The sequence below is a fragment of the Gallinula chloropus genome (genome assembly GCF_964237585.1).
Source record: "Gallinula chloropus genome assembly, chromosome: 1".
NCBI lineage: Eukaryota > Metazoa > Chordata > Aves > Gruiformes > Rallidae > Gallinula > Gallinula chloropus.
The window spans coordinates 154,600,629-154,621,287 of NC_140085.1; the positions used below are offsets into that span (position 1 = coordinate 154,600,629).

General features: G+C 39.1%; 1 protein-coding gene across 2 annotated transcripts in view; it reads right to left on the reverse strand.

Moving 5' to 3' along the window:
* The window catches only part of TPP2 (tripeptidyl peptidase 2), a gene marked incomplete at its 5' end in the record, with an annotated part of 52,387 nt that overhangs the window by 6,871 nt on the left and 24,857 nt on the right, over window positions 1-20,659 (reverse strand). The window contains 10 exons of one of the 2 annotated variants that reach the window (XM_084262307.1): window positions 2,992-3,199; window positions 4,554-4,684; window positions 5,598-5,694; window positions 5,785-5,936; window positions 12,658-12,696; window positions 14,564-14,642; window positions 14,866-15,110; window positions 16,791-16,928; window positions 17,068-17,164; window positions 19,127-19,227. In XM_084262307.1, coding sequence (XP_084118433.1) covers window positions 2,992-3,199; window positions 4,554-4,684; window positions 5,598-5,694; window positions 5,785-5,936; window positions 12,658-12,696; window positions 14,564-14,642; window positions 14,866-15,110; window positions 16,791-16,928; window positions 17,068-17,164; window positions 19,127-19,227 — 1,287 coding nt within the window. The remainder of the gene's footprint in view (window positions 1-2,991; window positions 3,200-4,553; window positions 4,685-5,597; window positions 5,695-5,784; window positions 5,937-12,657; window positions 12,697-14,563; window positions 14,643-14,865; window positions 15,111-16,790; window positions 16,929-17,067; window positions 17,165-19,126; window positions 19,228-20,659) is intronic. The other variant, XM_084262308.1, reaches the window with a different exon arrangement.

A 20,659-nucleotide genomic window follows, 5' to 3' on the forward strand; every position in this document is an offset into this window, starting at 1 on the left:
ATACGCTTGAACATAAGGGCAGTTTGGCAGAGGTGGGTGGACTGAAGGAACTGTAAAGTTAATTCTTGAAGAAATGTTACATCCCATGGTGCAAGAGTGCAGCTATTGTCTCAGTTTACAACAGAGTGGGAATACAACTGCAAAATTTTTTTCTTCTGCTTTTTTGTGTCCAGCCATATGATAATGATGTAATCTTAATCATTAATATTGACTCTTAAGAAAGCTAAATAAAGCATAATTGGATCCTCATCCGATGTTGTATTGGGTTTGCGTGGCAAGGTTTTGTTTGAGGGGTATAGGGATGGCTTCTGACGGAAGCTGCTAGAAAGCTTTCCTCAGGTCTGACAGAGCCCATACCAGCCAGCTCCAAGACAGACCTGCCACTGGCCAAGGCCAAGCCCATCAGCAACCATGGTGGTGACAGGATCCCTTTTAAGAAGGTAAAAAAACCAAAAAACCTACAGAATTGAAACTGCAGCCAGAGAAAGGAGTGAGAATCTGTGAGAGGAACAACTTTGCAGACTCCAAGGTCAGTGAAGAAGGGAGGAGGTGCTCCAGACACTGGAGCAGATTCCCCTGTAGCTCATGGAGATGACAGTGGTGAGGCAGGCTATTCCCCTGCAGCCCACAGAGGTTGATGATGGATTAGATATCCAACTACAGCCCATGGAAGACTCCAAACTGGAGCAGGTGGATGTGTTCTAAAGGAAGCTGCAGCCCATGGGAAGTCCATGCAGCAGCAGGTTCCTGGGAGGACCTGGGAGCCCACACCAGAGAAGGTTTGCTGGCAGAACTTGTGATCCTGTCGGGGGGACCCATGCCGGTGCAGTTTGAACCTCAAGATCTGTACCCTGTGGAAGGGACCCACGCAGAAGCAGTTTGGGAAGAACAGCAGCCTGTGGGGAGCACTCAATTTTGTGGAGGGCTGTCTCCTGTGAGAAGGACCCTGTGCTGGAGAAGGGAAAGAGTGTGAGGAGTCCTCCCACTGTGAGGATGAAGGAGTAGCAGAGACAATGTGTGATGAACTGACCGCAATCCCCATTCCCTGTCCCACTGTGCTGCTGGAAGGGATGAGGGAGAAATCAGGAGTGAAGTTAAGCCTGGGAAGAAGCAATAAAGAAAAAAAAAAAAAAAAAAGATTCTCTCAACTGCAAATAACTCCCTTCACCCCAGCTCTGAGAAGGCAGGGGGCAACCAAGAAGCTGGGAGGGGACACAGCCTGAGCAGCTGACCCAAACTGGCTAAATGGATGCCCATACCACACATCATGTTCTGTATATAACTGGGGCAGGGGGTAGCCAGGAGGCAGGGCAGCCTGGGGTCTTGTGGAACATCAACTGAGGGTAGTGAGCATTTATGCTGATAATTATCTGTTTTGTATATAGTTTTCTTCCTTTTCTGTCCTATTCAACTCTATCTCAACCCACAATTTTTCTCCCTTCCACCCTTCCAATTCTCTTCCTATCCCACTGTGGGGGAGTAGCACGTGGCTGCACAGGGCTCATGACAGTCACTCAGTTTAGATTTCGATTTGACAAGTAAAACCAAGCAGACAAACATACTGCATAACCAGGATGGAAATTACTTCCCTATGAAATGCTAGAAAAATCTAAAAATTGTTCTTTACCTTTGAGTACCAATTAAGCCACACAGAAGGATCAGTTTGCAGAGCAAAATCTGATTATGTGCTTTGACAACTGGTCAAGACAATCAAAGGTACAGACTCAATTCCTAATCTGTGTGATTCAAATCAGAGTTACTCATTCCAGGCCCAGAGCTCAAGGGTGTGATGAATCTGTTTTGGAAAAAACCCTCTAACAGAGCGATAAAGTCCCAACAAAATATCTATAATGGAAGTTTTTCCAGTATTATTCCCATAGAAAAAAAAAAAAGGTAGTAAACCAAGGGTCACTATACTGGAACACAGTACTGTATTTGCGAAGAGACAGTAAGAATATCATGTGCCAAACGATATGATGAAAGCACAAAGTACGCTACCACAAGATATTGTAAACAACTAAAGATTAAAAGATGAATGCTGAGAAGATGCAGGTGTACAAGAATACATACATTAAAAGAAATGAGGGTAACTACCATGAACCTTCTTGGTTCAGGCCTCCAGCTAAAGCAGTTTTTACTGGGAAGATTATTTACTGTCAAGGAAATCAAGCTTTTTTTAAAAAAAAAAAATCCAAGTTTTTCTTTTGTAACTATCTGAAGTGCTTTGGCAATTAAACTGAATTATGAACAAATGCATTGGTCACTTTATCTTCCACTGAATCACAGCCATATGCAAGAGTTAAGTATAGCAACTCATTAATACTCAATAACTCAACAGCTAGACATACAAAGTCATACAATCTGTAAATGAAAAGCTACATAACTATTCAGCTATAGTGGCTTTTTTTTTTTTTCCTTCTGGAATAACTGTCTTGAATGATCCAGATAAAAGCCTCAGGATTAGGAACCTTGAAGTGGCAGGGAAATCTGTGCTAATAAATATGTAAGCATAATTATTTCTGAGGATTTACTCCTTTACTTTTACAGACATTACTGACAACAAAACATAATACTTCTCTTGTCCATGCTGTAGAAGAGTCTACAGAATACCGGACTGCAGAGAGCAGGGATGCTGCACATCTCTGTGTGTGTACAACTAGAACAGTACAGGGCTTAAAAGTATTCCCTGAAAGGTACAGAAAGAAGCAATTCAATAAAGCAAGCAGCTTTTCCATGGAAACCTGGTACTGTTCTATATCCTTCCCTTAACCTCTACATTTACATGCACAGAGAATGGGCTTACCGTGGATTTGACAGGCTTGGCAAAACCTCTGTGGAAAAAGATCATTAAGGAAGCACAACATATGGAGACAGATGAGAAAGTAGGAGGGAGGAATGCATAAGGCTGTGCACACAAAGGAGGTGCATAATTCTAGGAAAAACCATCAAAGATCCCAACATGCAGAAGACAAATCCGCTCTGCTCCCTTACCTTGCTGTCAAAAAGGTCGGTCCATTTTGTTGTTTCCCAGAATGTCTCTGTCAAAGCTTCCGAGCAGCTCTCATGATCCTCATCTTTGACCTCCGCGTCACTGGAAGCAGCCCCTTCTTGGGCTTGCAGATGAAGAAGTTGGTCAGCCAGTGCACTTCCTTTTCGGCAGAGGGCGTCCACTAAAGTGGTCTTCTGCTTCTCCATTTCACTAGGAAACACAGCATGAAAAGCATTAAGGGCTTTTTGCAGATACTTCACTAAGAACAGAATTGGCCCCTGCACCGAGTTTAAGCCACTAAGTTCACAGCAGTTCGTAGATGCAAAATGAAGATAAGAACAAAGATAACTTAAGCATGGCTATTTACTGTAATTCAAACTAACTGCAAAAAAAAAAACCAAAACAAACCCAAACAACCAAGACACACTATGTATTACACAAGCTCAATCATTCCAAGTTTGAAATACCTTTGAGATCTGAAGAAAAGGGCAACTCAGGATTCTAAACCTGAGTAAGCCAGCATTTAGAAATACAGCTTTGTAGTTCTTGGCATTATAAACAAAGTCAAATCCACCACTAACATAAGCAGATACAATTCTGCTGACTTCAAAGGAACTGAACCCATTTAAAGCACCATTGAATTCGGTGTTTGATTTCAGATGTTAGATTCAACCATATGACCTAATGGGTCAGCTTACCAAGAAGCATTTAGAATTAAGTTTATTGCATGTCATAACTTAGCTTTAATACTAGTAATTCTAGTAATTAGTAATTCTAGAATGATACACTAGAATTGTTCTAGGGTAGCTAGAACAGACATAGGGTTTTTTTTAATCTGTGATTTTATCTGAAACAATCAACAAATATACAACTCCCGTTTTTAAGAGCCTGATCTTCAAAACTACGGCTCTATTTATGATTAGAACAGCAGCACAACACACACTGAGAAATCCACCAGTTATTCTATAGGCCTGAACACCCAACCTCAAAATACTGTCTTTGTAAGTATATATACTGGTAATTCAGAAGAACAATCTAAAGCTAAAGGAAAAAAAACAGATCTCAAAATACTCTGCAGCGTAAGTATGGTCTCCATGATTTTCACAAATGAAATCTTGCAAGCAGTTACTTCTTAGACTGCTGTCACTTTTGTCTTCAAACACAGATCCAGAAGGTTGCAAAGTATTATGAAAAGGCAGGTAGCAGCTAGCAGCCAAAACATGTCTCTATAACAATATTCTGGTGGGGGTGCCTGATCCAAGTTTAAGGTTGATACAAAACCTTAATACCTCATTTTTCTGACATATTTGAAACCTGAAGGCACTCTTGTTTATTTTATTTAATATTTTCAATTAAAGACTTGATTATTTCAGCATTCCTGCATTCTGGATATAGTGAGAGAACAAAATAATTTTGCAGTCAAGCTTGGCATTACTTGTGCCCACCCCCCACCCCCTCAGGTGACAAATTACTCGCGTTATAGTCATTATAATTCTTATAGGTAGAGACAAAGCACATAGATTACAGAAATAGGATGCAAGAAAATTATTTACTGGGTAGGTACTTTTTTATAGTAGTTGCATCAGGCCTGGGATCAGTCTTCATGGCAAAATATACTGCTAACGCTGTCTGATCAATATGAGAGATGACAGTATTGGCAGCTTCGACAATTTCATCAAGTCTTTTCATTCGCTCCTGAAAGTAGAATAGAAAAAGGTGTTTGGCACTATGGAATCACACTATTTGATTGCTGATTCTCCTAACACTGTGGTCATTGCAGAGGTATGCAGAAATGACATTAGATGATACAACATCTTTTCTCCATTTTCTAAAACTGATTCACAACAACTGATACATCTGCATTGTCTAGATTTCCCAGATACACAGTCCACTTCACTGAAGTGTAAAATTTGAGGTGGGTACATGCAAAACGCAGAGTTTAAAGAAAGAAAAACAAATGAATCCTCCTAAATAATGGTAGCATATATCCATTTCAGAAAGAAACAAAACCAGAATCAAATAAACAGAGAAATATTTGAGCTACTGCCACATATGCAAAGCTGTTTATCTTGAAGATAAACAAAAACATTAAGTAAACTTCTCTGTTCATGCTTCTCACGTTTGAGGACAATGACTGATGGTGGATTTAAGGGTTTCATTTGTCGTGGCTGCTGTTCTCAGTTGTCTGAGTTAATTTGCTAGAAGAAGTTACCAACCCAGCAGAGGGACAGAATAGGATGGGTGCTTGTCTCATTAACCACCTTTTAGAATAATAACGTAGCTTAAACCAGCTTGGCAGGGGGGTTGGACCTGATGATCTCTTAAGGTCCCTTCCAACCCCTACAATTGTGTGATTCTGTGAAATTTACAAAGTGTTTAACTGAACAGGGAACAAACGATAAGCACACATACAACAGGTGTTCTGGTGTGGGATTAAGTAAATCAGTGTCAGTTAGGGAGGCAGTTGTCAATCTAATTAGGAATTCCTGCTTTACAGTACTGAGTACCACTATGGATTCACTTCAAGTCCAAATGTGACCAATGAAGATTCAGCTACATGGATGTATTGAGACAGAGTCTTTAAATAAACTCTTAAACTTTAAATAACCTTTTCAGAATCCAGCTGGTGAAGCCTTGCAACATACAATGGAAGATGATTAGGAAACGCTTCTTTCAACTCATTATACATGTCAGTTGTATCCAGCCTAGAAAAGATGAGGAGATAGCATGAAAGTACAGATTCAGGACTTTTTTTTTTTGTCCAGCTGCTTGTGTAGTCATGACAGCAGACATACTTGGTCATCCATTGTATTTTTAGATCTCTTAAAGCTTCAGCAAATTCTTCTTTTACATCTTTTTCTTTTTCCTGTTCTCTTTCTTTGTCTTTGCTGCCATTTTTACTCTTTGAAGGTGATGGTATCAGATGATAGTGAACAGTAAGGACATCCTGGAGGTGGGAAAAAAAAGACACATACTGAGAGGGATACAGTACACATTTTTTCTGGTGCTTTTACATGAAAGCTAAGTCATAGCAAGCTACTACTCTGAGCTACACATACACTGAGTAAGGATTCTGAGAGCAAAGGTATTAGCCATTAAGAACTCAGGAACTGCTTTAACTTTTTATTTTAAGCAACACAAGGATGTAAATATTAAAACAGCACACTTGGGTATAAGACAAGAAAGCTTTATATTCAACAAGCTTGACATTTTTGTATTCGTATAATTTTACATATTAGGGAATCAGAAGGGTGGGTTTTTTTCCGTTTTACTTATAAAAAAGAAAATAACTTCATTAAAAGACAAAGGAAAGAACCAAAACAGTTAAGAGCTCTTATCCTAACAAATAGATAAAGATGACCAAATTCTAGAAAAATACCACCACGGCAGCATAAACATGAATCATGCCATAGGAGACACAACTTTATTCCTCCTGGGACAATATTTCTTCCGTGTGACTACTGAATTAGCTGATGTATCCACTGATAGCTTGCTGCTACAGACTTTCCAGTTTCATCTGCATCTGTGCTTAAACTAAGTAGACATAGCAGCAAGATTTTCTTAAACCAAATACACTAGCACAGAAGTAACACTACAGTTTGAGTTCATGCTACACTAGCCAACCATTACCATGAGAAAAAGCTACAGATACTTAAAAGAAAATCCTAACTCATCTCAGACCATGCTCTGAAGTCACTTTCCTGAGATGATTTAAGTATAAACCTACAAACAAGCCAGCCTTCGGTTAGTCACTGCTTCTAAAACATTGCCAGTGCTGGGGCAATGCCCTTTGTTGGCTTTGGTTTTAAGTTGCAGTTTTTAAAAGAGCCTTTTCCCAAACAGTGAGGGCACAGGTCACATCACTTTACAAGCGATCCTCTCTGTGAAAAACCTTCAGCTTAAATCCTATCTGTTGCAACACTGTGCATACTCAACTGCTATGGCAGTATCAGTATTCTGACTCAGTTACCAGGTCAGCACTGCATATTGAAAGGGAAGGAAGTCTTTGTGCACAAGATGAAGTCACTTCAGGTTACTTAAATAACATCTAAAAAGGTGATTGCTTAAAAACTGCTATGCATAACCTAAAAATCATGGACTTCCAACACTACACTTCTGAAACTATTCAAGCACATTGATGCAGAATGATTCCATTTGAACTGATAGTTCAAACAGACCAGCAGCTTTCTCTGGGTTACTGGAAACAATATCAGTAAGAGGAAGTGACATCAATATTTCCTTAAAGCTTAATAGGTAATCACAGATGAACCATAAAATTGATATTTATTTTTCTTTTTTAAGCCTAGTTTGTATCACTAAGCTACTGTGTAGCTTTCACAGAACTGTCCTACAGGTGCACTTCAAGTGTGAAGGCACAAGTGGGCAGTACACCTAAGTTAAGACTTCAGCAAGGCCGAGGCCACAGCATGGCAAAACAGGTCTGGAAAGCAAGCACAGGTAGGGGAGGATACCTGCTGTGAGGCTGGTGGAGGTAAAGAGTACATAGTAACAGTGTAGATCACTAAAGTGAATCAAACGTTTTCAGGTGCCTAAGAAGTTAGATTGGTACAAAAGTCTCAATCAGTAGTTTAGTGATTTTTAAAAGACATCCTCTGTTGAGACTAACGCTTTCCTAAGAAACCTATTGTCTTAGAAATATTGTAATATTTCAGGATTTCCTTCCTGAAAGTCCTTTTCAATCTCACTTGGCAACATATGTTTGCGATTATGTATCTAAATAGCCTTTTCATTCTCAAGCCAGGTCTAGATGAAAAGACTACTACTCTGGTTACAGTTTCAAGTCAAGCATAATTAGATTCACAATTCCCCAGTTATCTGGATGAAGCCTTTGATTTAAGGGACTATGTAGCTAAACCATCAATAGTAAAATGCCATTTCACCATTTTCTCAGCTAGGTAGCTTTGGTCTCATGAGATTACAAGCTATGACCACTGAAAACAGCCAACTGCAGGCCTAGGCACCTTGCTTTTACAGAAGAGCTTCCAGAAAAAGAGGTGCACTCTTTTCTACAGACAAACTTATTTCATGGGATAAATAAGATTTAGCTGCTTATCACGTTTAACTAAACTACCACAAGACCATAAGATGGACTGAAGGCTTCTTCCTCTTCTTAAGTCTGTGTGTAAACACCAGCAGAATTTGTAAAGCTCGGCAACCCCCAGATTCCACAAGATCCCAGAATGACACTGTCATTGTCATTACAGAAACATTCATCGTTAGGGGCTAAGGATAAGAAACACAATGCTTCACAACTGAGTTCTTTACTCCGCTTACTCAAATTTAACCATTAACTGTTCCACAGATTTTATTTTATATGTAACTATAAAAAGATATAGAGCTACAGACAGTGAAAGGCAGCATGCATATTACCATTGAAGAAAAGCTACTTTAAGGAAACTTTCAAATGAATGGGAAAGCTGTCCTTTGTTTATCCTCTAAAAGAAGAAAAATATTAAAAACTTTGGAAGCATACAGGGTACATGCACTTTGATCACTGAACTCTGTACTCAGTGGGCTTATTTTCAACTACAACTCTGAACTGCATACATCAACAAGCACAATGCTCTCAAACCAGTTACCTCTTAAAAGAGCTTAATTAACAGTTGACTTAAGTTTTAAAATTAAATTCAGATTTTTTTGTCCGATGATTCAACATCTGGTGATACATAAACTACTGTTATTTGTACTTTAAAGTATTCCACAGCAAACCTAACCACAGGGAAAAAAAGCTCCTTGAAGGAACACATCCCTGGTCTCGTTTTCTGTTTAATGAATAACAAGCACATCTGCATATACACACACAGTTGAATGTGCATAAGGAAGACACATACAACATGTGCAACACTGCTTATTTTCATGGTAATACTCTTATTTAATTGAAAATAAATTATTCTCCTTGAAGTCACCAGCCAGGCTTACACAAAACTGCATCAGATGTGGACTTCATCCTATTTCTAAAGGCCTCCTGATTAAACAGGGATAGCATTTTAATGCTCAAAGGAAGTCACCCTTATACTGCTGTTCAAAGGTGCATTATGTAAAACAACAACAAAAGCGCTTCTTACAGACAAGAAAGAATGAGAAGAGATCATAGACTCTAAATGTGTTTAGGACAAAGCTTGGAGGCAAAGGAGAAAAAGCATCAGATTGTAACTGCATTACAAAGGTGAAGTTGTGAAAGAAGAAAGGCACACAGAAGCAACTTTTCACATGGTTGTTTAGCACAGAGAGATCAAGGGCACTTTTTAAGGGTACATCAGCTTCCCAAGCCATGGCAGTAGGGCACTCTATATCAGTGGGGACCAGTTCAAAGGCAAAACATGTTAAAAAAAACCCAAACAAAAACAAGTTTAAAATTCAGTGATATTACAGATTCAGTAGTGAGAGAGGGCTTTTTTGGTGGGGTTTTTTTTTCATTTTCTTGGGGCTTTTTTGGGTTTTTTCAAAGTCTAGACACACTAAGGAAGGGAAGATACTAAGTAAAAATCCATGCCAAGGGCTATTTTGGGCTCTGGGGTTTTTTTTGTAAAAGATAAATTCCCCAGAATAGCTCTTTGAGCACAAAATTATGGATTAGGCAGATGATTCTGTTGTGTCTAGTAAAACAAAGACACCTGTTTATTCTGTGGAAAGAACCCACTGACATTTTTATCCAGGCATTAGAGAATTAACTATCTTCTCTGGGAAATAAGGATGCGATTTCCTGGCACAACATCAAACTGATTTCATGCAAAACAGAGAAGCTGTTTAAGGATGGGCTGGATGAGCTGTTGCGTGGAGTGCAACCTTCTGAATGGCCAGGCACAGAGGATGCTGGTCAGCAGCACACAATTAGGGGCCAGGAACTAGTGGTGTACTCCAGGGATCAATACCAGATCCAGCCCTGTTCCACACCTGCATTAATGATCTGGATGATGGGGCAGAGAGCACCCTCAGCAAGTCTGCAGATTCCACCAGACTGGAAGGAGTACCTGATACAGCAGAGGGTCAAGGTTACACCCAGAAGGACCTTATTAGTATGGAAAAATGGGATGACAGGAACATCACAAAACTGAACAAGGAAAACTGCAAAATCTTGTACCAGGACACCAACCACCTCTGGCACCAGTACATGCTGGGGGTCATCCAGCTGGAAAACAGCTTGGCAGGAAAGCACCTGGGGGCCCTAGTAGACAGCACTTGAATACACAGCAGCAACATACCCCTGTGGCAGATGGCTAACAGTGGCCTCAGCTGCATTAGACATACTACCAGCAGACCAAGGGAGGGTATCCTTCTCCTTTACACTGCACTGGTGAGACCACACCTAGAGTACTGTGTCCACTTCTGGGCTCCACACTACAGGAGAGAGGGAGACATACTGGAGAGTCCAGTGAAGGCCCACAAAGATGATGGACCAGAGCACCTCTCCTATGAGGACAGGTTGAGAAAGCTGGGTCTGTTCAGCTTAGAGAAGGCATCTGGGGCATGGAGAGGGAGCAAGACTCTCACAAATTTGCAAACCTATATAGTGAGGGTGTGAAGAGAAATCTAGACTCTCTTCAGTTGTGCACAGTGACAGGACATGAGGCAATGGCTACAAACAGTAACACAGGAGGTTCCCTCTGGACATCTTTGTCACAGTGGGGGTGACAGAACACTGGGCACCGGTTGCCCAGAGACACTGTGCTGTCCCCACCTTTGGAGATACTCAAAAAACTGTTTAGGCATGGTCTTGGGCAACTAGCTCTAGGAGGTCCTGCTCAAGAAGGAAGGCTAGAGCAGATGATGTCTAGAGGTTCCTTTCAACCTCAGCCATTCTGGTATGCTGTGAAAACAAGAGTATTTTTAAAGAACAAGAAATGCCTTCCCTGAATTTCTGGTAGCCTCATGCACATATATGAAAGTTAACAAGTTCCCTCTCCCATCAACTGAAAAAAACCAAAGCCAAACAAATCACCCAAAACTAAACAAAACTAAGCACCATCCTTCCCACCCCCCAACAAAAAAACAAACCCTTTCCACAGACCAGTCACTGGTGTTAGAGCAAAAAGTGTACCTAAAATAAAAATTATCAGTCCTTAATCCTACCAAAGAACCTGGACTTGCCTGTGAAAAATATGAAAATAGTCTATAAATACCTTTTTGACTAATGGGTCACAGAAGACAGACAAACACATTTTCCATGCTGGAAAGCATATTAACAGCACCTAAACTTACGACATGGCAGAGTAAATATTAAAAATTTGCAAACTAGGAAGCCCTCAGAGCTGCATTCTCTGAAAACTATATTAGTTAACAGAGCTGTGTTTTATTTATTTGCTGCTAGCGTGCTGATGCCTCTCACAGTGGAACTACCAAGAACAGTTTTTATTTTGGCTTGGAGGGTATAGTACTCATCTTAACACAAAACTGTTCTAACAAGAAGAGAAAAAACTGAACATGCTACCCCTTGGATCTGTTTAATAGGTTTTGTTATGCAAATTTAATTATGATTAGAGTTTAACTCCCTTATTAGAGATTCACTTAGTGAAGATTTTACACTCATTCATTAGGGAAGACACGCATTCACATGGGATTTAAATCATCTAAGTGTGATCTACATAATTTTCAGATGCAGCATGAAAAGCAAATTGCAGCAAGGCACATTAAAATCCTTCTGGTAAAGCCTAATCGCATTCCCACGCAGTTATTACACTAAGGACAGAGTACATGAACAGGCTCAGTTACCAAGCTCCTGTTATCAAACTATCAGGTTACGGCAATGAATAGTGTTATTCACAATTCTCGTGTCTTATTTCTAACAAGAATCCTGACTGATTCACATGTCACTCCAAAACATATTACCTTGAAAACAGAAGAATGTAAATAGCCTTACAGCTTAAGAACACAAGGAGGAAAATAAAACCACCCCAGTAGCTTTATAAAATAGTCCTTTGTTTTTGTAATGACTGTTTTAGTCTCTGACTGCTGGCGGAATATTTTATTACCTCATCTAAAAATATGAGAAGGCACAATATTAAGTACTACATTAAAAGTCACTCACTCACTACTCAAAATGAAGATCTTACATGTGCTCCAAAATTCTTTCTGTAAATTCTACCTGCTACATCACTGTATAAACTCTAGCCTATAATGAGTTATATTTGAATAGAATCACGTACTGAGATTTTTTCCATCAAGTCCATCCCTTCTAAGAAAAAAATCCTGCTTGCTACAGCATGTTTGTTGTGACCATAATGAAGGCAGCTCTCAATTGGTACACAGTTAACATACTCAATTCTACACCAATGTTAGGCTTGTATTTGGTTCTCAATTTGCAGACAAAACAGAACAGGCAGAAACACTTGCCACTGAAAATATTGACCACAAACACTGAAGATTCCTGAGTACTTCATAAAAAGAAGTTACAGGCTGCTAGCCACCACATGCAATTTTACAGCACTTGTTGCAGAAGTATCCAGATGCTCACATGCCTCTCAGCTTTGCATTACAGTAGTGTTTTGCCATTCTACCAGTAGGCATATTTGTGGTGCTAAAGTAAATAACTCAGGACTAAGGAGGTAGATGAGGGAAACAAATTAAAAACCAATACTGGTAGACAAAATTCTTTAAGTCATATGCAAAAAGACTTAAGTATATCTTTTTCAAAAACTAACATTCAGTACCTTTTTAAATTTTCCTTGTCGCTTTGCTGCAGACTGCCCCTGGGAGTTAGAATAACATACTGTAAGAAAACATGCACACACCACACAGGATGGAGACACCTTCGCTGCACAGTTATGTTTATACTGTCAACCTACAGATTTTTAAACTTTTAGAAGTCACATCTGTGATCAAAAATGCTCTTAAAGCATGCTCTTTCCAGTTTTTAAAGCTAAACAATGCATTATTGTGTACACAGTCAGTTATTCCTGTAAGACAAGCAAGTGTTGTTAACCACTTAGCTTAAATCAATGTTACAGAAATTCAACCTCAGAAGTGTAGATTTTAGATTTTGACTGTTCAGTGGCATTGTTCTAATTCATAATAAACAAACAGAAATTAGATACACTTTCCCTCACATTGCATCACTGTCTCACTTAGAGACAACTTTGCCACCCAGTCCTCCTTTTTTGTCTCCCAGTACATACTGAGGCTCACTAAGGGCTGCATAAACTATCTGATGCTATTTGATACCATCCTTTTTCCAGTGAAATATGATCATAATAGTAATACCTTCAACTATGACATGAGACACACCTTGGCTACAATTTCTCTCCATGAAAGCTCTTAAGTTTCTTCATCACATGCAATTTGACAGGCAATACCTATCTGCCTCCTACTTCCCATCACAGAAATCACTGTATACCGACACATAATCAGGTTTCAAAATAAGACAGATGAGAATTGCAACCAATAGTTCAAAGTGCAGAGCTCAAGTTAAGGAAACTATACTACACTAGTGTAATGGATTCACCCTGGATTTCATAAAAAGTATACTTGCAACATTGCAGAAATCCCAAAGAAATATAAAACTGAGTATTTTAGAGTTCCTACTCTCTGGGGTTTTCATCACTGATCATAAGTTCTTCTAACAGACATTATCTAACTGCAGCTATATGCAATCTGCCCCAGATGTACTACTTACAACCCAATCAGATTGCATGAACTAAATTGCTCTACTCAACAAATTCTACAGGTATGTGCCCATCTACTCACAGATACTTATTTTCTAAGAAAGCATAGGCTAGTTCTATACATGTTGTTCAGCCACATCTAGTGGTACATGGACACAGATGAGCTACCTCTAAACACTAACATTCACCAGGATTTATTCAAATTCATTCTCGGCTTTGCCACCTATTTAAAAATAGTTAAGGGAATCTTCTTAGCACCAGATACACACAAAAGTGATCTGGGTACTATGGTTGCACTACAGATTTACACAAGTTAGAAAGCATTTTTTACAGGATGTTGCATTATGAGCAAAAACACCCTACAGCTTTTTTCTACCATCACATACAAAAATCTTACATCATCCTGTTGGAGCACACAGCTTCATTAGTGGTTGACAACATCAGTGTGCAGCAGGTAAGAATATCTGCTTAGGCATTTCAGTGAGCAAAATTCCTACTACTTTGTAAGAGTAACACATAGGTGTTAAGAAAGCACATTTTTGCTGAAATTTGTATGCATGCAAGGAAGGGTATACTGTTTATTAAAGAACCAACATGCACAACACTATATGCACATATTTTTCATTCAAGAATTATACTAAGCTAGGCAATTAAACAAAACCACTTTTAAAGGCTGCCACACCAGCAAAAAAAGCAGTTGTTTCTAGAAATACAAAGACTCAGATTGAAAGAATTACAATTCAACACTCAGAAAAGGAAATAAAATTTAAAATTCTAAAATGAAAATAAAACCAGAACTACTTAGAAGTTACTCTGACTTTTTAACACAACAATTGTGTCTAAAGTGTGTTGTACTAAGCCTAATGCTCTTCAAACTACTAAAACTTCCTAGCATGCCACTTGCTTGCTTTAAAAGTTTCAGAAAAGAAAGCCATCATCCATTTCAAATACTCACAGCTTTCTTTCCAAGTTCTGTTTTAGACAGTGTAAGGGCTCCTGCAAGGTAACATCCTGGTCCTGCTCCTTTAGGTATTCTATTCAGAGAAAGAAAGTTCAGCATTAAAACCAGGTTCATTCATGTTCCAATGGAAATACAACAAAGAATACAAACAGTGAATGAGCAACACAGGAAGAGTTACCAAGCCTAAGCAGGTAGACACTTATCAAAGTCTAAGTGCCTACCTGCACTTATCAAAGTTAGGTGCAGAGGCAGCTGGTTAGATGTAGATGTGAAAAAAACAGACTTGAGTAACTTACTTGTCATCAGGCAGAGATGTAACAAAGAATGGTTGACTGTGTTTTGGTGGTAATGTCAAACTGTTGGATTTCTTCTTTCCTAAGAGAGCAAGGCTATGGTTTTCATAAATATCTAAGCTCAAGGTACTAGACAACCTATGAGACACAATAAATGGAAGGTCTTTGATGCGATCCAGCTCACTGTTCTGTTCGTGACGAATCTGTAACCGAATAGTGTAATCTCCTTTTTCCAGTTTCACAGAATACTGAAAGAAAGAAATTCTCATGTCAAGATTTAATACTTCACCATTCATAAAGAAACCCAAAAATAAGACTGTCATGTTCTTCTTGAACTGTAAGTTCAAGCCATTTAAAATAAGCCAGATTGCTTAGTTTTGGGACCTCCCGCACACAGACTGCTTTCAAGATTTGACAGCAGCCAAAACACACTTTGACTGAAAAAAGTTTTCAGGCCACAAAGTAAGATGGCATCACTTGTTCCTATTCTACCACAGTATTAACTTCTCAAATAATAATCAGAACTATTGATAAGCTTTCAGTAGGTTTGCCCTGATATACTCTGAGTTTACCATAACTGTGGTTTAGATCACAAGACATCATGTACTGTCTCCAACACTCTCCCAGCCTTCACCCCGACAGGCACAGTACTCCTGGGAGTTTTAAGGCTGCAGCTTAAAGAGCTGGCAGACTCTTTGCCCCAAGCTGTTTAAATATTCAGATAGGAATATGTAGGTAACATCATCTCCAGTTATTAAAAAAACACAAACAACTCCACCTCTCCCAAAACATACCCCCCCACCCACACCTCCCCAAACATCCAGACTCATAAAGTTCTGGTTTTGAAAACATTCTTTCATCTCTAACAATCTAAAAGGGCACTATGTGGATGTTTAAGCAGGAGGACAGCAAGTTTCCTTGCTGCTATGAAATACAAAAAGCAACCCTAAGTAGGACATGAATTCAGAACTACCCTGCTCCCAAAATCTCCCTGTCCTGGGTTAGGAAGTCATGCTTCTTGTTGTTATTTCTTCCTGCAGCCTTAAAACCATGTTCCATGATGCACAACACCAGAAATTTACAGAGTGGTGCTATAAAATCTAGAAATCACCACTTTAAAAATGCAGATTAAGGAACAGAAGTTTAAATAATGGATTTTATGTAATTCATTTTAAAGATTCAAAAGCTATACATTGAAGGTAATCTTTTGTACACTTCCACAATGATCAGTGTATCAAAATAAACATTACACTGACAAAATTAAACTGATTTTTTATTGGTAAAATACAGTTTCAAAAGCAAAACATGTGGAATAAGTTTTGTTTGGTTGGGGTGTGGGGTTTTTTTTTGTTTTGTTTCCTCCCCAGCTGCTCCCTGCATGTGATCCAGATGTATGGTCTGTTCCAGCAGAAAAATATTCCCACAGAGGGCAAAGTATCTACAGGTCTTGTGCAAAAAACCCTCTCTCTGAAAGACAGTAACAGAAAGTGAACCACCCTATAGCATTTAGAAGGCTGTTTGAAGCATGAACACATAGAAGACAGCCTTCATTGATACCGAAGTGTCTGCTCTATCAGCAGACAAGACTACAGAAAAAAATAATGGATCCTTTCCACTTTAAATAGAAAATTTCAAGTTATCATCACTGTAAAGAATCCCAATGCAAAGACAAGAACAACTTCAATTTACTTCCTGAGAAGCACCAGCCAATAGTTCACAGCTTTCTGTGGAAAACAAAACACACCATAACTCAGGAAAAAACTCAATGTTCTATTACACAGAAACAAACCTGTCCATCACTACTACTTTTCACAAATATGCTGATAGTAGAATGTTATCACTATGCATCAGGCCTAGGAGGGGAAAAAGAATTAAAGTTTTCATACTGTGCAGAAAACAGAAGGTAAAATAAATACATTATTCTGTACCTGGTGTGGATAGGCATCTCCTGAACCCATTTGTCTTTTGTTCTGGTCAAAAATAATCCATAGCTGACTATCAAATTCGGATTCATACAACAATTCACAAAGAAGCGGACAGCTCGGAGTCACTTCCCCACTCTTAGGCTATTAAAAGAAAGGTCAAAACATTTAATCCATTGTCTAATCCTTGTTTCTGATAGAAAGCTCAAATTAAAAATCTGGTTTTAGAAAACATGTTGTATTTATTAATGACTTAAGAATCCCAACCACACATAACCATTACCTGATGGAAGTTATAGGTCAAAATCATCTCATACAATTGACGATTATTTGGTAAAATATCTCTGGAGCCCAAAGGTTTTATTTTTGCACTCACTGGTCTGCAATTAAATGACAAAAAAACCCCAGAAGTTACTATTAACATGTATCCTCTACCAAAATATGTCTTGGTTAAGTAGAAGCATATTCTGAAGTACAACAGAATTCAGGACATGCAACATCATCCTTAAAATATTTTAAGTATCCAAGCAGCACAAATTCCTCAGTTAAAGCAAGTATCAGTTAAAAACAAGGTTTAGAGATGTTAGACACTGACAAAGTAAGAAGCCAACAGAACTTAGCAAGAATGTCTAAGTGCTTGAAATGAAACACCTTAAAAAGGCGGGAGGAGGAGAGGGAGAAATCAGACTTCTAGCTTAAGAAAAAAAAACAATCATGTTCTTTACATCTCTAGCATCCATGCTATAATCAGCACTTTTATTCATAGAATGAATTAGACAGAATAAATAATTGATAATTGTTTGTCATAGAACATTGCCTCAGAAGATAACTAAAAAGAGGTTGTACAGAGATTGGAGCAGTAGCACAGAAGACTGACGTTAACGTATGCTACCTGCATTAACTCAGATACAACTAGGACAAGATAATGGTCAGAGCAGCACACTCTAGAGTTTAAGCATCAAAGAATACAGGGCAAATAATACAGAAAAATCAGAGATTCAGAAATAAAAGGTAGCAGAATGAGGGTGGCCTAGCATCATTTAAGTTTACACTTCATTCATGCTGACAACCTTCAATTACATGATCAAAATTTTTCTGTAAGAACTTGTCAGCTCTTTCATTGCCAAGAACACAGACTAGTTACCCAGCAAAATCTCTGTGCTGGGTCAGACCACAGGTGCATTTAACCCTGGTTTCTCAGCCTGGCAGACATCAGATGGACTGCTGACAGAAGACTTAAGAGCAGAGTAATACCAGACATGACATCTCCCTAACACAAACCCTGCCTCCAAGCATTCTGAGTTTCAAAGAGACTGAATGAGAAGCCATTCAGTACTTTCTCCACCCTCCCACCCCATGTTATGACTCATTACTTCATTCAAAAGACACTACTCACGTCTTAATTCAAATACATAAATATTTCTCACTCAACTGCAGTTTGTTTACTGTCAAATGAATGCCTCAAATATTACAAGGAGGCAACAGCAACTCTATTTTCCAAACCAAGAATGAAGAAAAGATGCATTTGGGGACTGTTTTATCTCCTCACTTAAAGCTTATCACATTAGGTATTTCTGAATCTAATATTAGGTGCCACATTCATTCAACATCAAACTCTTAGCAACCTCAATTCAATTTACAAGTATCAAAAGTCTTAGAGCCTGAGGTCTCCACTGAGAGGCCCAAATAATGGAAGATTTTTGGCCAGACAATTTCAGTGGTCAGTAATCCAAGTCTCAAAAGTACTGCTCGGAATTTTCCAACAATGCTTTTCTTCCAAATCAGCACATGTAAAACCAATACAACACACTCAACTTTCCACAAAAAATTCTGCACCCCTCCTACAAAAAACCCTGCTTCCAACCAAGCACAAAAGAGAAGACGGTCAAAACTGTGTGGGATCTGAAGAAGCTGCTATAAAAACCCCAACCCACCCACCCAAAAAGAACAACAAGCCAAAGAGCCACACAAACCCACCCCACAACAGTGGCACCAAATAACTATAATTTGTTTCTTTAGGTATTAAAGTACCTTTTACCTCTGTCTCATTTGGAAGCAAAGGAATACTTCTGTAATTTTTTTTTTTAAATTAGTTTAAGGAAAATAATTTGTATGGAAAACATCACCCAAAAATTATGGAAAACATAATTCCCAAATTCTGTTGAAGTTAAAATGACCCAAAAAGGAGAATACTGAAAAGCGTTATCAACTGATGCACACAAACCCACTCAAAATTTCACAGGAATATTGTTGTTACCCTAAATTTCACTCCTAACCTGTTTGGTTTAATTATACACTACCCCTGTTCCCACTGCCCCAGTACAGAACCACAGAAACTCTACCTGAGCGTCTGAACCCAGCTCTTCAGGTTTATGCAGGGAGCGATATCTTCGTACTTCAACAGGGACTGGACGTCAAACCGTACGATGCCTTCTGAGGCGTGCTAAGGAAAGAGTAACAGTTAGGCTTCTCTGCACTCACAACGTCAGATGAGGAGCTCTGGTATCTCCCTTAACACACACAAGCTGTATTTAGGATTAAGCAGTAATACTACACGATTCTGAAAGCATCACAAGCGTATCTGTTTTACAACAGCAGATGCACTGGGACTTGCAGCACTTTAGCAATGGGGGCTTAAGTCTTATTTCTGCTTTTTACCCCCTTAAGTACTTTGTACAGAAGTCACACCGCAGGCAGGGCTGGGTTTTGTTCCTGCATTTGTGACAATTTGCTTTCAATAAATGCAAGTATTGTAAGAAATTCTTCCCTGTGAGGGCAGTGAGGCCCTGGCACAGGCTGCCCAGAGAAGCTGTGGCTGCCCCCTCCCTGTCAGTGTTCAAGGCCAGGTTGGATGGGATTTTGGGCAGCCTGGGCTAGGGGAGGGTGTCCCTACCCATGGCAGGGGGGTGGATCTAGATGATCTCTGGGGTCCCTTCCAACCCAGACTAGTCTATGACTCTGTGATCACTCATCTTGAATCTTAGTATTTTGTGGTACTTCTGCTTAGGATTATTATTACAGAATAGTTTAACTTTGAGAAAAAGGAACAATACTACATACACAGGCTAGTGATGGGCAAAGTAATTTGAGAACTTTTCCTAGAAGTACCCTACAACAAAGCCACTATTAAAATGTATTTAATGAAAGTTACAGGTAATCAAGAAGGAAAGGCAAAGCTGCATTCTCTCATCTTTAATTCTCCATTATTCAGTTGATGTAATCCTACTGGGGTAGGAGGAGCTGCTCTGCACAGCACAAGCTTTTTCTTTTCCTGCTTTATCAGGTTAAAGACCTGGTACCCTTAGCACAACATCCCCACTTTTTTCCTCCAATTTATTCAGCTCTCAGAGCCTGAATACATCCCAATTCACCTGTGAGGCAGCTATAATTTGCTCTGACCCTTAGATGGAGGTAAAAAAAAAAAAAAAACCAAAACAAAAAGGAGTTGCCAGGATAAATTAACATGGTATTGCTTCATGTAGATGTTGCCACCTCAGCTTTCAAAGAGGGCTCACTCCTGAAGGAGGCAGTCAAGCCAAGACAGCTTGCACAGTGCAGCAAAGAACACTGTAACAAGACAAGTAAATACTTGTCTAGTTTCTAGACCAGATTCTTTAGAAACTTTGAATCCTTTGGTATCGCAGAGCCTTTGGAATCATGACACTGCCCATCCACTGCGCCTTCGATTGCCCTAAATGATGAACCTAAAGCCAAGTGGCACATCTCAAAACACTGAACAGAAAATAAATGGTAACGACATTTTATTCTGCAAATAGTATGCAGAGTACTGTCTTTTAGCAATGGCAGTTTAGATATTCAAGCCTAACATCTGTGGTATCAGCAAAGTTTATTTACAGAAACACTTGCTATTCTAA